The 17,261-nt window shown below is 39.4% G+C and overlaps 1 protein-coding gene across 3 annotated transcripts in view; it reads right to left on the reverse strand.

Moving 5' to 3' along the window:
• LOC133008820 (suppressor of tumorigenicity 7 protein homolog) overlaps nucleotides 1–17,261 on the reverse strand; it is a 57,517-nt gene that overhangs the window by 16,361 nt on the left and 23,895 nt on the right. For all 3 annotated transcript variants that reach the window (XM_061076146.1, XM_061076144.1, XM_061076143.1), the window contains 2 exons: nucleotides 3,484–3,566; nucleotides 382–541 (listed from right to left, as the gene is read on the reverse strand). In XM_061076146.1, the coding sequence (XP_060932129.1) occupies nucleotides 382–541; nucleotides 3,484–3,561 (238 nt within the window). In that variant the 5' untranslated portion in view covers nucleotides 3,562–3,566. The remainder of the gene's footprint in view (nucleotides 1–381; nucleotides 542–3,483; nucleotides 3,567–17,261) is intronic.

Consider the following 17,261-nt stretch of genomic DNA (forward strand, 5'->3'; position numbering starts at 1 on the left):
TATTTTTCTTTAATAATTCATTGACTGCTCAGTGTATAAACTGTTACAAAAAAAGAGAAAGATGTAATCTATATTCCCTGCAGCCACATCTGACATATTCAGATTGCAGATTCCTCACTATTTCACAAAACTCTAAAAATGTTTATAAACAGCATAAACGTATTTCAAAGTAAAACCCGCATAATTATTCACATTTTAAAAGTGAGAGGAAGTCCATTTATAACATGTTGACTAAAAAGTGAATCATTTAGAATACAGGTAGGGTTTCATATGTCTGACCAAATAATTACACTGATAAGTACTGTGAGAGCCAAAAGAGTACTAAACAACAAGGTGTGAACCTGAGACGGTAACACAGTCATGCACCAAATCAGCTCTTACCGGACACACTTTGTCGATTTGAATCAGCCTCCCCATTACTGGTGTTGGAGTTGGTGGGGGAGCTGCTGTCCACTCCACCCAGCAGGGGGCGCAGATGACTTACAGACACCTGCTCAATGAAAGACGTCCCATATTTCCTGAAATACCACCACTCAAAGATCTGAGAAAAAAAGAAAGAAAGAAAAGAGAATCTTTAATTTATCCATTCACGATACGACAACCCCCTACACCCTCACCTGGACACTAGACACGCTTTACATTATTGACTTACTGATTCCTACACGTTGTGTTATTTCTTGTTGTTAAAATAAATGTCTGTTAGGTAACAGTCAACCCGTGTCATCTCCCTCCTTGTCACAATCTTTGAACTCCACACTGCTTCTGGTAAGAAGGTCTGCTCCATCAGTGTCAGTGTCAGTGTGTGTGTGTGTGTGTGTGTGTGTGTGTGTGTGTGTGTGTGTGTGTGTGTGTGTGTGTGTGTGTGTGTGTAAATATAATTGACCAGATTTAATATTTTAAGATGTTTTCATTCTAATCCACACTACACTGAATGCCAACTCAAGGGGAAAGTGATTGGTACCAGATTCCTTCTTTTTCACAACAAGAAGAACCAGGAGCCTGCAACAAATGGTGCAGTTGCTACGGAGCCCTGATCACATGAAGTGGGTCTGGGATCACATGATGAGACAAGGACACTGACTATGTTTACATGGACACTAATATTGTGATATTAACCAGATTGGGTCAATAGTCTGAATAAGATACTGCCATGTAAATAGTTATTCATACTCTGAATAAGCAATAACCAGATTAAGACATGGAGTTTTCTGACCTTTGTCACATCATGTAGACATTTATACGTTTTGATCACATTAAAACACCGCATTGGGGTTTGCACACCATTTTGCTACATTGATAGATAGCATTAACTAACTGCTTGACAACCCATGCCCTGCGAAGAGGAATATAGTTTTGACTAAATTAGGACATGAACAATGGTATACGGTCAACCTACATTAAACTAATTCAGGTCGGGGTTTAAAACTGGCAGAACAACGTCAGACGTAGTAATGTAATAAGTGGAAGGTAAAGTGTGGTCACACTTACTGCACCTCTCATGAAGTCAATTTATAAATAAGAACCATTCAGGCAGTAGTCGTCAAAGCATCCTCACTTTACAAGTAGAACTTCTCAAGTAACCTTTCCATAGCATGGTATACTTGATGGAGCACGTGTGTAGTCAGTTAAGAATCACAGGCCTCTCTAGCCCCCCTGGAGCTGGACTCAGTGCACTGGCTACATGTCAATTTAGGATTGAATTTAAAACCAGCCTGATTAAATTTAAGGCTTTTCACAACTTGGGGACACAATATATAAGTGAATCTTTGACCCCATACAGACTCACTGGGGGTCTGAAGTTGTCAATGTTCAACACTTGTGGTGACAATGCTTTTTCTGTATTGGCCTCCAGGTTATGGATCAGTCTTCCTCCGAGGGTCAGGTCAACAAAAAGTGTTTGCATCTAAAGCCTCACCTTTTTATGTTTTAGTGATGGTCCCTGCCCTAGATTGTTACTTTTTTTTTCTTAGGTATGTATTCATATGTGTGTTTATATTTGCACTCCATGAAGTACTTTGTAACCCTGGTTTAAAAAATTGTGCTATATGAATCAGTACTTAATTATTAATTGGAATGAGAGATGAGAGTTTCACTGTGAAACAAACATTCAGATTACTGATTAGAGCTATTTTAAGATGTACAGATTGCCATCTTGCAACGCTGCTATACTGTCAGCCTCTGCCTGAGTGAGGAAGTGATAACACATTTTGAAGGCCCATGTCTCCAACTTATCAGTGGAAAATTACGTAATTAGGACAAAAACATGAAATCACAGAGAAAAAATCAGTAGCATTATGACTAAACCAATTGGCTTCCACATGTCTTAATCATCTCACAGAGCATGTGCGAAGCTCAACACAATCTCTAAGCAGCCTACGCATATTGGCCAATGGCCCACAGGGAAGAGAGAGTGAGTTAATTATGAGAGGAAGCATTTCAAAATGCAGACCCAACACTGTTGCACATTCTGTGAAGAACTTGAAAGAGAGAGAAAACACTCCTGCTTATAGGAAAAGTAGTGCTAAGTAAAGTCCCGTCCTGCTTTAATGATGTTTGTCACATCTTTCTTCTGTTTACATCTAAACAAGGATGTCAGCAGACGAGCACTCTTTGCAAAGCTGGGGATTGAGGGGCAGTTGCAACCATCCTACATCTCAGACATGCATTAAACCCAACATTTTGCAGTAGTTGACTTCTCTAGATCAGCTGAAGGAAAAGTGCCTTGCCCAGGGGCACAGAACGATTGGAACCATTAATCATCTGATCAGCGCACAATTAACTATCAGGGTTTACTGCACAGAGTAGAGTGTTGCACCGGTAGAGGTTGTGTAATGGGTAAATAACATATCTATATAATTCACAGTATGTTTTTTTGCTAGAGAATTCTGAAATTAAAATGATCGTACAGTAATATTAACATCTAATTCAGCTCATTTAAAAACCTAGTCAGCCGCAAGGGTTGTTTTATGGTGAAAGGTGAATTCACTTCCGTTCAGATAACCATCACTCTACAGACATCTTTAAACATAAAAAGCAAAACACTGAAATTGTGTTGCAAGGTGTGAGGCCATAATGATATACAGTGACAATGCCAGAGGCTGACATTTTTGGGTAGTTCATCTCATGCACCGCTTAATGAGTATGGATTTTCTCTGTTCAGCTCCTCGTGGCCTCCAGACCTGTGATTAAAACACTAACAAATTACATCCTGGGCTCACCTAGGATGTCATCTTTGTGAAGCAACCAGAACAATGTACGATGAGTATGGCAGGAGGGAGGTTAAGTACTGCAGTTACACCCGACATGTTGTAGTGTTGTAAAGTGCAGCTCTTTTCAGCAAGTGATACCTGTACTATAAGATTACTTCAGAAGTCAGTTTTGCTAATAAAGTCAATTCTAGCATCACAAGAATAATAGTTAAAAAACTGATACCAGCACCAGATTCAATATAATAAGATGAAAAGTGAAAATATAGTATCTTACCAATATGAGTCCTGATATGAGGGAGGAAGTGCCCGTCAGAGCCACGTAAAACTTGGGCGTGAGGGTGTTGAGAAACATGCTTACTGTGAAGGAGACACAAGACAGAAAGATTAAGGTTAAAGCTTGCTATTAAATACAAAAACAATCTCTTTTCCCCAAATGGCAAAACTTGGGAAAAGATATTTGTAGAATCAAATGCTGGATGATCATATAAAACTAGGACATGTCTACAGAGAAGACTAATAAAAGTCTGCAAGTAAAACATCAAAAAGACTCAACATTCAAGGCCAGTTATTATTCCAAGACTTGAAAGCTTCATGAAAAAAATAACACATCATTCACATATAGTGTTTGGCATTTCCCAGAGATCCCTGCTGCTCAGACGTGAAATTACACAACACCAGGGGACCAGCGTAAGCTTCAGCTACAGAGTGAGGGAGCGCTGTGGGTAAGAAACCAGTGAGGAAACTAAGCTATAACTGGCAGCCTTCGCTGAAACACAAGAGTCGCAAGCAATTCACAAAATCTCAGCAAGCAAAATAACTGCAAACAATGGTGCAGTAGTTGGCCTTGAACTCTGACTACTGCAGGGAGCAGGATGCTACACATCCTCGCAGCCTGCATTTTATTCATGCTGACTGAACTCATGCCAGGTTGAGTTCAGTCATTAGATTGATCCACTGATTAGAGTTCTACTCTAATCAGTGGATAAACAAAATTCTTACCATAGTGCAATCTATTATGAATCAACAGAAAATGAATCAACAAAATACTATTTTTTAAAAAGACTAATTACAAGAGTTTTCCATTTACAGATTCTCCAAGGGCTTATTTTCATTTGATTTGACTTTCAGTTAGGTCAATTTTATTACATCATCCTGTGCATTATACCCATCATTTGTCACTATTTCCTGTCATGTTTAGGTAATAAATTTGACCCCTTCAATATTATAAATCATTAGTTAATCTAGAAGAAATCTGCAGATTAATCAAAAATGAAAAGCATCAAATGAACGATGCTTAACATGAGCATTGTAACAATCAAGCAATACTGGATGTCATGATCACATTCTCCGACCACATTTTTTTTTTTTTCATAATTTTTCAATCTACATTATTAAAGCTTCTGAGTTCTTCACTACGCCACTATTATGACATATGATGAAGAATAACTGTAAGACCATTAAATCCTTTATATCGTCTGTCTATCCCAATTATTTGCAGAGGTATTTTGGGAAGTGTGCATTCTGGACCATATTTTGAATGACCTCCAAAGTAATATTCCCACCAAGTTTGGTGAAACACACTTACATCCAGCTAAGTCAGTGGGCAGGGTAAAAATCCTTCACTGCCTAGAAGTTTTCTGATTCATCTTGATAAAACAAAATCTTGGATTTATATCTGATATATTTCTGAGTACCTCATATCCTGTGGACTGCAAAAAAGTACAACTCACAATCAATGAGTCACATTAATTAAGACTCACACATCATCATCATCAATAATTATTACACATACAAAAGTATTCCTATTCTACCAGGAAAGGACAGTAGATGTGGCAGAGATGTTCCTGGTACTACTGTCCGGTGGACCACATTTATTGGTACTGCTGCAAGCTAGTTTGTTGGAAGGGATCACTGTGACTGAGGCAGTTTTAATGCTTGTGATAAGATTGTGCCTGAAGGATGAAACAACAATCTCTCTCTCGTCTGTTTTCAGTTTGGTTTTTCATTTACACAAACATCTCTTTGAGAAAAAAAGCACAAAAAAAGCACAAAAAAAGCACTGATAACTATATTGAAAGCTTTGACCTTTCTGTTGCTTTTCAGATAACTGTTTATCGTTTTAAATCTAACAACACTGGCTTGTTTTTCAGACTGTTTTTTTTAACTTGAGAGGCGAACAAAAAAGCAAGCTAATGTGACTATGATCACATAGCAGGGATAGCATCTGAAGAACGACCTGCTTGGAGAGTTTAACTGCTAAATGACTTGTATCACACCTCAAACAAATCTTTGCATCTACTTGCTGAGAAACGCAAACCTGGAGGCTTCAGAATTTACAATCTGTTGGTCTAAAGATTCTTCAATGTATGACTAAATGTGTCTGAGAGCTTGTATGGTTGGTCTGTGTCAGTGAACAGGGAAACGCCAGTAGGAAAGATGGTGACTTTCATCACAAATGACAGATATGTCTTTGAAAACTACAAATATGCTTGACAGCATTAATGAAAAAGAAAACAGAAAATGTCTTTACCAGTAAACTGGGAGTATGGATTCCTCTAATGTTTGGTTACATCCCAGAATGTATCATTAATTCTGCTGGTGGCGAGAGGTGACCTCCCCCTCCTGCATAAGGACAGCTGCAGGATTCTGCAAGCGTTACTAAAAGATACTGAACTGATAGACCACAGCATTTGGGTGGTGGAGTTGGGTACATGGAGTCAGACAGAGCGGATTCGGCGAGTGGGACAAAGACCCCACTCAGATGAACCCCACCATCACACACGCACACACACACGTGCATCAACCAAGTGCAGCTGGAGAGCTATTCATTGCTGTGAAGTGGGGGCTCTCGTCTTAGCAGAAAAGGGTCTTTCAGTAGGGCCGTAGTGAAACATGCCTAACAGCTGCTGTTAGCCTGCACGGAGGATACTGCTGCCTGGCTGGCAAAGGCTTGTCTCATCTTCTAAGCCTTTTTGCCTTCATTGTTTGTGCATTCAAATTAAACAAAATAGCAGGGCATGTACAATCCATAATGGTCATTCAATGTAAAATCATCAGACTTTTCGACCACACTGTCAAAGATAGTCGTGACATTTTTAATGCCGATTTGGTCAAATGAGAAACCTGTGGAACCAAAATTTCAATGTGGTTTAAATAATAATTAAGAGAGAGAGAGAGTTGCTAATGAATTCACACAGCAGTGGTTCTCATATTGTTTTTAAAGCTACTTTGTTCAATCTAAACAATACCATCCCTATATAAAAATATAAAATACTTTAGAGAAAAAACTATGTTTCAAAATTGGTTAAATGTTTACCAAAGTTAGTTTTTAAAGTCTTCCATACAGTTTGGGCATTGTTTTTTGAGATACTACTTATCTGAAGAGGCATCACATCACTAATTCCTTACACTGTTATTGAACAGCAGTTAGTGATCAGTGCACATCAGGTACATGCAAAATACTAATGCCTTACTTTGTGGATGGACTCCCCGGTAACTGGATAGTGTGCTCTACAACACTAGTGGAATCTTAATTCTTAAGCTGGAAAAGGTTGGTTCCATGTGTTTCTCATGTGACCAATTCAGCTTGTCAAATTTCATCAAGATCTGTGACAGTGCAGCCCAAACTAAGAAGGATGATATTTCACTAAATGATCCGTAAGACAAATTTATAGAAAATTGTAATATATATGCAGTGTTGGGGAGTAACGGAATACATGTAACGGCGTTACGTATTTAGAATACAAATTATGAGTAACTGTATTCCGTTACAGTTACAAATTAAATAGATGGTATTCAGAATACAGTTACATTGTTGAAATCAGTGGATTACATGACGGTACTTCTCTGTTTCACGAGTTTAATCACTGTCTCGTAAATCCACCGGAGGCAAAGCCCCCAGGAAGCAGCTGGAGACCAGGGCTGCCGTAAGATCGCCCGGGCCCCCGGCGGCGTGAAGGAGCCTCACCGCGACCGGCTCGGGACCGTTACAGGCCCGGGACCGTGGCTCTGAGAGAGTTCCGTCGCTACCAGAAATCTACGGAGCTGCTGATCCGCAAGCTGCCCTTCCAGCGCCTGGTGAGAGAAGACCGACCTGCGCTTCCAGAGCTCCGCTGTCATGGCTCTGCAGGAGACCAGCGAGGCACGCAGGGTTCACACCGGACGCTGAAGCGACGCTAAAATAATATCACCCGTTGACCCAGTAGTATAAAAGCATATGGTCACTTGTTGCTCCAACATTAACTGCAACAGCGTCCCAATTTAATGTCATCTATCTTCAAGAACTTCTCCGCTGTTTGCTCCGTTCAATGTCGGGTGTCGAGGGTAAATGACGTATTCTCCGCCCCCCCCCCTCTCTTTTTATCTTTATGACTGCTTGTGTGTCTGTATGGAGGGGGGCATTTAATAATGTGATCGGTCAAATTGGTAAATTTAAAACTCCAGGACAACAGAAGGGGAATACAAACTATGGGATGCATGCTTTATCATTTATATCATATAAAATATGTCATCAATATCGTTCATTTTTCAGTGTGTTTCCTGGAGCGATACGCTCGCGTCAAGCGCAAAAAATAGACTCGACGCCGAAACGATCGCTGCACGGCGCGAGGCAGCCTTGGCGCAGGGCGGGGCTTCAGCCTCCGGTGGGACCGGCACAGAGGTGGGAGTGGATGGGAGCCGGACATCCAGCTGGCCCGACGCATCGGCGGAGAGAGATTTTAAACTGCTGCTGCTCCACTGACTATAACAACGCCGCAATCATACACTTAAAAAATGCAATACAAACCGGAAGTATTCCAAGTATTCAGAATACGTTACTCAGATTAGTTAATGTAATGGAATACGTTACAGATTACATTTTTGTGCATGTATTCTGTATTCTGTATTCTGTAACGGAATACGTTTTGAAAGTATCCTTCCCAACACTGTATATATGTTAAAATAACGATTGAAACAATTAATCAGTCGATACAAAATGTTCCAGTTTTTCTGTAATCTTAAGCAGGAGAATGTGGTTGTCTGCAGGCAGACAAATCCAGGCATTTAAAGCTACTACAAGGAGTGAAAAAAACACATGTAGTGAGTTCAAGGACACACCTGTTGTAAATGGTTGCTGTTGCTCCTTGCGGTTAATCCGACACGACTACAGACATTGAGAATAGTTTATAGAATAAGCTATTTTCTCCCTAATTGTCTCATTTGCTGATTTAGGTCATAAAGAGGCAGCAATATTAAAATAAGATTGTTTCATAACCAGTTAAACTTTAAAATGTCATATTGTTCATGGACATTTATTTATATTATCAAGAGATTATCTGACAACTTAAAAATAGTAGTGGTTGCATGAACAGACAAAAGGTCCTCATTCCTTGACTGGAAGTCCTGGAATCAAGTCCCACTGACAGACATCATTCATCCTCCTTGTATGATTTAATAACATCACCCTCAGGGTAGAGTTATTACATGGATTTCCTATTTGGAGATCAACTCAGTTTCATACTAAATTAACCTAAAATGTAATCAAGCCTCAATGTCACGCAATTAACTTTAGAATCCGAACAAGCTGTTAGATCCTGAACAAAATGTCCCAGTGTCACAGTGATAGAGTTTTAAAAGATAGTCATGTAATCAAAATAGTTTTTACAAGTGTTTAAAACTGTTCAGACTTTCTAGGAATATGTTCTTTCTAGAGACAATTATGAATGAATTTAAATAACAGTCTGAGCCTGAAAGCAGCTTTGCTGGCTCACTGGTTCAAATCGAATCATGTGTCCTGTTGTCACTGAATCACCAAGTCCGACCTGCTCACCCACTGCAAATATCTCTGGATCAAAGGAACCAGCAAATAGTTTAAAAACGTCTTGCTTCTCCCTATTAAAGCACCTACAGCATTTATCTACAATTACATTAAACAGAGGAAAGCGACAAATCCTTATGAAAATGTTGAAAACCTTTTCAATCAGTTATCAAAATTGAAACTAATTAATTGATTTTTCATCCAACAACATTTTTTCTGGTGAATCCATTGGTCTGTCAAATACTTTACATTTCTTCTCAAATTACCACTAAATGTGGTTTACTACAGCCTCATGCAACCTTTCAGCTCTAAATCAACTGACCAAAAAACAACAGTTTTTAAATGGAGGAGACTATTTCTCTTTTGCTTATTTTCATTGCTGGGCTATGATTCAAACCCGTGACCTTTTCTGTTGCCACAAGTTTTCTTCCCTACCTCTTTGGCAGCTAGCACTCCTGCGAGCATGTTGGGAGGATGAAGTGATGAATTGAAGGGACAAATTGTAACAGACAGACTCAGGAATAAATGTCACCGGAGACAACAGGAGACGTGACCTTTCTTGAAGCGGGGACGGTTGACAGACCGCTGGCCTGACCGGAATGATAAAAGACACCCACTGAGACACAAAGAAACACGCACACATTCAAACATATAATAACGCTCAAGAATGCACAGCCAGACACACATACAATTATGTCCTTTAACAACAAAACAGAACATACGGAAGGTGTAATTAATTAAGTATTAAAGCAAACTGCCACTTATATTACTACCATCACATGTTTTAGTAGGCTGTTGCATATACTGCCTTACAACGGACATTACTTAAAATAAATTCAACATTTATCTCTAAGAGTCCCTAAGGTATAGATGGAACATAACGCTGTGTAATATAACAATATCATGTGACAATGGAAAAACACCTATCATTTCACATGATGCCTTTATCACCTAATTTGCTGTGATGCTAATCACTCTTGTTATGTCCATCCACAGAACATGGATGCTGACTGGAAATCTGCATGAAGGTAACACAAAAACTAATGACAACTATAACTATAATTGTGTATTATATCACAGAGCTGTGTCTGGAACAGACTCAACAGACAAGGCAACTTTTGCACTTCTGTCCGTCCTGGGAGAGGGATCCCTGACATGTGGCTCTCTCTGAGGTTTCTACTGTCTTTTCCCCTGTTACAAGTTGTTTTTTTGTAGTTTTTCCTTACTGTTTTTGAGGGTTAAGGGCAGAGGATGTCACACCTTGTTAAAGCTCTATGAGACTAATTGTGATTTGTGAATATTGGCTATACAAATCAAATTTGATTGAATGATTGTTTGAATATATACTTAACCTCTTTTACTATGAATGCTAGAAACAGTACAGAGCCACAACAGTAGCCGCGTGCTCAAAACAAATCCCAGACTCTGACATTGTCTGGGATTTTGCCTGCGAGACAAAATATGGCGAGAAAATCGTTTTATAATGTAACATCTGCAAAGACATGGACACAATTTACACAACTAAGTAAAGGTAGAAGTAATGAATGACAATGCCTGAAGATGATCTCTCATTGATCTTCTAGAGATTAAAGATTGCTGACAGCTGTTAGTATAGTATGCATATATTTTCTTTGATTCTTGCTTTCAGTGTAACAAATAACAGGTGTTATCTGGATATGAAATGACCATCAGGGTAGGGCTGGGCGATTTTTCGATCCCGATTCGGGATTGCGATAAAATTTTGATCGATTTCGATTATCTCCTCGTGACATGTATTCGATCTCACGTGGCAAAAGTAAGCGCAACAACAGTGCCGGCTGGCGTCTGCAGTTAGGACACGACACGCCCACTTCCCATCGTGAGAGCTGCTGCAGTTTTGAGAGAGAGAACAAGAGAGAACGAAGTTGAAAAAATGAGTGAAACTGAAGTCGGGGACAGCGAAAATAATGCCGAATGTGAGAGCGACATCACTACATCACCCGGAACCGAAGACATTTTCGAAAAAAAGCGTAACGCGACGTCAGTTGTGTGGACGTGGTTTGGATACGGCTAAAAGGACGAGGAGCAGACGAAGCCGGTCTGCAAAATATGCCGGCGGTCGGTACCAGCCAGGACGGGAAACACCACAAACCTTTTCAATCACCTGAGACGGCACCATCCCAGTGATTGCACAGAGAGTTTGACTCTGCGGGCTCAAGTTTGCACGACACCAAACAAAGAGACAGGAAAGACCACTACGTCTCCCGTTAGCATCGCTAACGTTAGCGATGCTATGTTAGCAAAACAACAGTCCATCCAGTCGTGTTTTGCAGCCATTGCCCCATATGAAAACAATCGAAGCGGGGAAAAAATATAACGAGCGCTTTTACTTATTGCTTAGCTACAGATATGATGCCCCTGAGCACAGTGGAGAGGGACGGCTTCAGGAAACTGATCAAAAACTACATATCGTGTTAAGAATCGAGATCGATCAATATGGAAAAACATATCGTGATAACATTTTTTCCCATATCGCCCAGCCCTACATCAGGGTATGAGATTTTAACCAAAGTGTAACCTGGGCAACATAGGAATAACCACCTACTCAGCTGATGTCCTCTGACCCACTACAGTTTCACAATGAAATTTAAATAATTTTACACTTTTCAATGTTAAAACATAGCTTTTTTTTTGTGCCTGTGCTATGATCAAAAAGATAAAGACAATAGGGTTGGACGATATCTTTTTTTTTTTCTTGAGTTTAACAATTTCTCGAGAAGGCACATCATTATATTAGTCAAATAAATGAAAAAACACCTAAAACAATTAACGAAGTCCCCCAAAAAAACAAGCAGTCGATGGACAATGCATTTGTCCAATCACCTGAAAAGCAAAAGCCAACAAGACCTCAAACCGCCAGCATTAGTAGTTGGACTTGAAAATGGCTTTTGTAAATACAGCTGTCCTACATGGGTTACATATGAAGCTCAAATGTGTTTGCCATTACAATGTCTGCCAAAAGAAGAGTATAAAACTGAGTCCTGCCGTCATGTGGTTCCTGAGTGAATATGACCGGCTTCTCCACATCTAAATAGGGGTTGAGATGGACAGATGAAAAGTGGTATGGGGATATTATCAGTATGTTTGATTGACTGAAATTCATCTAAAGTCTGTTTGAAACCTTTAAATTTCAGAGCATGAAGTAATCATCCATTAATCCCATCATTGGAGTAAGAAACATGAGCCAAAGGTAGAAGCTGGAGCCTGGTTTGTAAAGTCACTCTGGCTCAGCTGCTCATGCCTAAAATGTCTGTTGGCAAGGCCGATTAGGTGCTTATGTGGCTGGCCCTGACTGATGGGACTGTTAGCAGAACCTGTCTGGGTCTAACTACCTCTGTTGACCTTTGAGCAAAAGAGTGTGTAGCCAGCATTTGTCACAGCAGTGATGGTCGGCAATGTAGTCTGTATAATGTGTAAAATGTATTAATAATCAGAGTTTGATTCCCCAGTTCCTCCAGTCGACATATCCAAGTGTCGAAGAAACTTAATCACAAATTACCCCAGTATACCAGTGTGTCTGTGAGGAAACTGCATGTAGTGTAAAGTGCTCTGAGGGGTTGATAAGAATAGAAAAGTGCTGTGTTCATGCAGTCCATTTACCATTTATATGAATAATATTGGATGCTAGACAAATTCTCAAATAGGGCTCTTGGATGCCCTGACAAGAACATCAATAATTATAAAGCATTAAATTACACGTTGAAGTATTAACAGCACTGCTAAATACATCCTAACCAAATGTATGTTCAATATTAAGAAATATCAACCAAGGACAAATCCTTTATATATATATATTTGTAATTGGGACCAACTGATTCAGTGCACCAATTAGGTGCTGATACCGACGTAATTTAATTTGGAGTGACACAATCCATGTACCCATATTGATTTCATGGTCTTGTTTTTTTTATCTAGAATAAATATTTGAAAATGCAATTTAGATCCCATAGCTTAATTGCTCTAGCACAAATACATTCATTAGTACTTAAACACTTCTTCAAAGATCTCCAGATATCCCCACTCTTTTTCCATTTTTTGAACTGGTGTATATAAATCTGTTGGTTGATAATACATTGCTCTGCTCTTGATTTGTTGCAGTTTTGAAAAACATTAAAGCAGTTGCCATAGCAATTGGCAATCATATATCTTTATCTGAAGCTTAGCCTAGTTCAAATAAATAGCTCTTATATGTATTGCATTTTTTTTTTATATTTTTGCTATCTCAAAAGCATGTGGTTTACTACAGCCTCATGCACCCTTACACATAATACCTTTAATACCAAGAATAATTATAGTGATAATTATAATAATTAATTAAAGGAAAGCAGTTTAAATACAAAAGAACATCATCCTGAATTTGTCAAATTGCTTAAAATCTTGTCTTCAATGATATATTTTTTAATGATGCCATTGTCCTTGCTAACTCAAAGGAATTCATTCTATTGATTTATTAATTAGTGTTGGTTTAATTTTGTGTCTAGAAAACAGCAACATAATGTCATTTATTTTAAGCAATATTGTCTTCTTTTGGTAAAAATTGCATTTGATTTCACAGCTGTGTTCTCATTGTTCAATGTCGGTGATGCACTCTAAACATAAAAATTGCTTTGTTGAGCCCCAAAATGCTTTGGCATTATCATTTTAATTTTATGTCAATAAAACAACAGGAAAGGGGAGAAGAGAAAAGAGGCTTTGTTATTGATTTTTGTGGCTTTTCTTGCCAGCTGATAGAAAAAAAAGAATACATTGGTGTATTCAATCCAAATAACAACCAAGATATTGTGCTGTATTCTGCAAAGGCAGACAAAGTTTATCAAGCAACCTTTTATTTCTAATTATTTCCCAAAACCACAGAGAATAAAAGAAAAACAAACACATGGGACATCGGCCGAAATAAATACAAAGCTTGAATTCTTATCCCTTTCACTGCCCTTTGTAAATACAGATATTAGCTAGTGAATACTTCACACTATCACAGATATAGCCTACTACTAAGACATAAAGAGGCAACATGCGCACGCACACACACACAAAACAGCCAGCAGGCCTTCACCCACGCGCTGAGCAAACCCTTCACTTCATGAATATCAATACAAAATGTACAGGGCCACCTGCTGTACACAATACAAAGGCCATTTGCAAGTGAAAGATCGGAAACACAGCTAAGGTTCAGTTCCTGACTACACATAGCAGAGGACCGAATAAAGCCACCACATTACTTACCCTCCGTTCCACTGACACATCCACCAGAGCCACCTACACACTAACAAGGCCTTTTGAATAAAAATATCTTTGTTAATGACAGTGAAAGTGGAATTTTTTTTTTTCCTCTTCCACCACAAATAAGAATTGTGTTTCTCCACAGACAGTCCTTCTCTACAGAGCAGTGTAAGCAGCAGCTAGCCGTCTTTCATAGTGCACATTTACAAGTGGGGCCCCTGAAATGGTAAGCTTTTCTCTATTGGCTGCTGTCTGTGAGTGACAGCAGGCCAATACAATTGTGAGCCGACTCTGTCATGCTCTCACTCTAGTAACCCATTAGAATAAGGACAGGGAGGGGGTTCTGTAGATACCAGTCCAGCCAATCAATAACATGGATTTTAATGAAGGGGGATCAGGGGCGGGATGCTCCTTAGCCTCCTGCTGCAGAGGTAACCATGACAACCCTTAAATGACCCTACAAGAAAATGGATGAAGGCGCCTGCTCAGTGTAGATTTACAGATAGGCAAGACTCTGCCATTCAGTCTTGTGTTTACTGTTATGGGAAACAAATTATTATTTGTTTTTTAATCCTTCCAGAGAATATATTCAGATTTTAAGCAACAGCTATTTGAGACCTCCAAGCATTGAACCAGTCTTCCAGATTGTCAGTGACCGGTTCAATGTAGAAATTGGGAGGTTAACTTCTTTTCTCTAGAGCCCCCGTACAGCAGTCGTTAGGAGAGGCTGAAACATTATCATTTGCTTTCACCCGACACAGATATTCCCATTTGATCCGCTGATTAGATGAGCAACCTTCTGGTCACAAGGCACTTTGTTTATTTTTTTCCGCTTGCTAAGATAGGACAACAGGGGAGAGAGCAGTGAAATTAAATGGCTGACAAGGTTAGCTGCAGTTCTATGCTAGCGTTTGAGCATGATGATGACAAATGCGGTGATTTCCCTCTACGAGATCCCACTGAACTGATTTCATTAACACTGCGCTTCCTTGAAGATCCACAAAGAATTTCACGCATGCAGTCTTCACCAGAGGCCCTGTTACATACTCCTAGAAGGCATGAACAACTATGGTATTAACTAGGGCCCAGAGTAAAACCTGAGCTAAACCTGCGCCTCAATTTTACAGTACAATCACGAATCCAGGAGTCAACACTTACAGCTCGACTAAAAAATGATATAGCCACGCATATAGCTGCTGTATTAACAGCTGAACAGTGGTGTTTGGGGAGTGCAAACAACAACACTGACAAAGACTGTCAAATTATTGTCTCCATAATTTATTCCTCCTTTTATACAAGACCTGTAATTTGAATACAATCATGCAGAAGAGAAATTAGACGTTTTCCTAGTTTTGTCAGGGAGGAAGCGGTTTTCGAACCTCAAGCTCCCCTTTTGTTGTGACTCAACTTCAATCCTTACCTCAGCCCTCCCCACCAGAAGGTCCAACTCATCTAACAGATTTATTGATAACAATCAAAATCAGTCTGTTGGTTTGTGTGGTTACTCGTATCAGGTTCTTCTATGTTTTTTATCAGGCCTCTGATAATGTTATCGGTGGGATTTCATTTTGCAGCATAGCAAGGATTTCACAGGTCGCAAGGATGAATATCAATTTCATAAACTAGGATGTTATCTGAGCATTGTACTGGTCAAGCACCACATATTTTTTAAAAGCTCATATAAGTGCCGATATTTATAATTTTTGCATTTGAACATTGCAATGACACTTAATATCACATAAAACAAGGATTGTTTACTGATTATATCGCGATTATAAATCAAATAACCAGAAAACCTTTTTGCACATTTGTGTTTATGTACAGTGTTCTTATGTACAAACGTTTTTTTAATGCACAAAACCGATTTTACTTGCTTGTACAATCATCCTATACTGCAATTTACTTATTGCTACTCAGTGTTACTTAGAATTCGTACACATCACTACAGTGGAACGGTATATATATTGTACATACTCATCCTTAATTTAATACAAAAATATATATTCTATTGCATTTCCTGATTTCTTTATTCTCTTGTCTACCTCATTCGGATGTGCCTGCTGCCCAAACATTAACACGTGTTCTGCTGCCCCTCAGCCGCTTTCTGCGAGTCAACCTAACATGATGTGGGTGTAACTCTATTCCAGCCACATGATTGGTTCGGCACGACGCAATACTCATTATCATTGGCTGTTTGTGTTGTCTGTCAAAGCATGGTCGGGATGAGTTCTATCAAAGTTATATGGACACGTCCCCAAATTTCCATCGAAGAAAAGTAATATCGCGATACTTATCGATATTGTTTTATCGCCCAGCCGATGAAAAAAACGAGAATGCCTTTTGGCAGAAATAATCCACTTAAGCAGTAGATGAAGATTTCTTACCACTCTTTTGGCGACCAGCTCCTGAGACTTTTATATTACCACATGATTTTGAAGGTGAATTGTATTATTCATGCAACCTCTCCAACAGAAAAGGACATACAGGCTCTGTTGTCAAGTTTAGATACCTCGGTCCTGATGTATGCATGTACAAACAACATGCAAGTGCCAATTCCGCACATAAACCTGCCAAAAGAACCTGCCATGAGAACTTGCGCATCTCACACATACTTCAGCTCCAGTTTTCTAGAGCCAACTGCCTGTGAAAGGATACGGAGATCAAACATCCACCGCTCATCCTTTGAGCTGGACGGGGGCGCAGCCAGATCCAGTTGACACTGGGCGAGAGGCCGGGTACATGCTGAACAGGTCTCCAGTCTATTACAGGACCAATATACAGATACAAAACGATTTACGCTTAATGTCACATCTACAGGCTATTAAGCTTTGGACTGCACACAAAAACCCAAGTGAACACACCACCAGACCAGGAGGAAACATGCAAACTTCACACATCCTGCCACCAAGCATGAACATGTAAAATATAAGAGTATGGTAGGTTTTTCCACTTTGCCTGAATGGATGAATTTCAATCAAACACTAATTTATAAACTT

The sequence above is a fragment of the Limanda limanda genome, chromosome 8, assembly GCF_963576545.1.
Source record: "Limanda limanda chromosome 8, fLimLim1.1, whole genome shotgun sequence".
NCBI lineage: Eukaryota > Metazoa > Chordata > Actinopteri > Pleuronectiformes > Pleuronectidae > Limanda > Limanda limanda.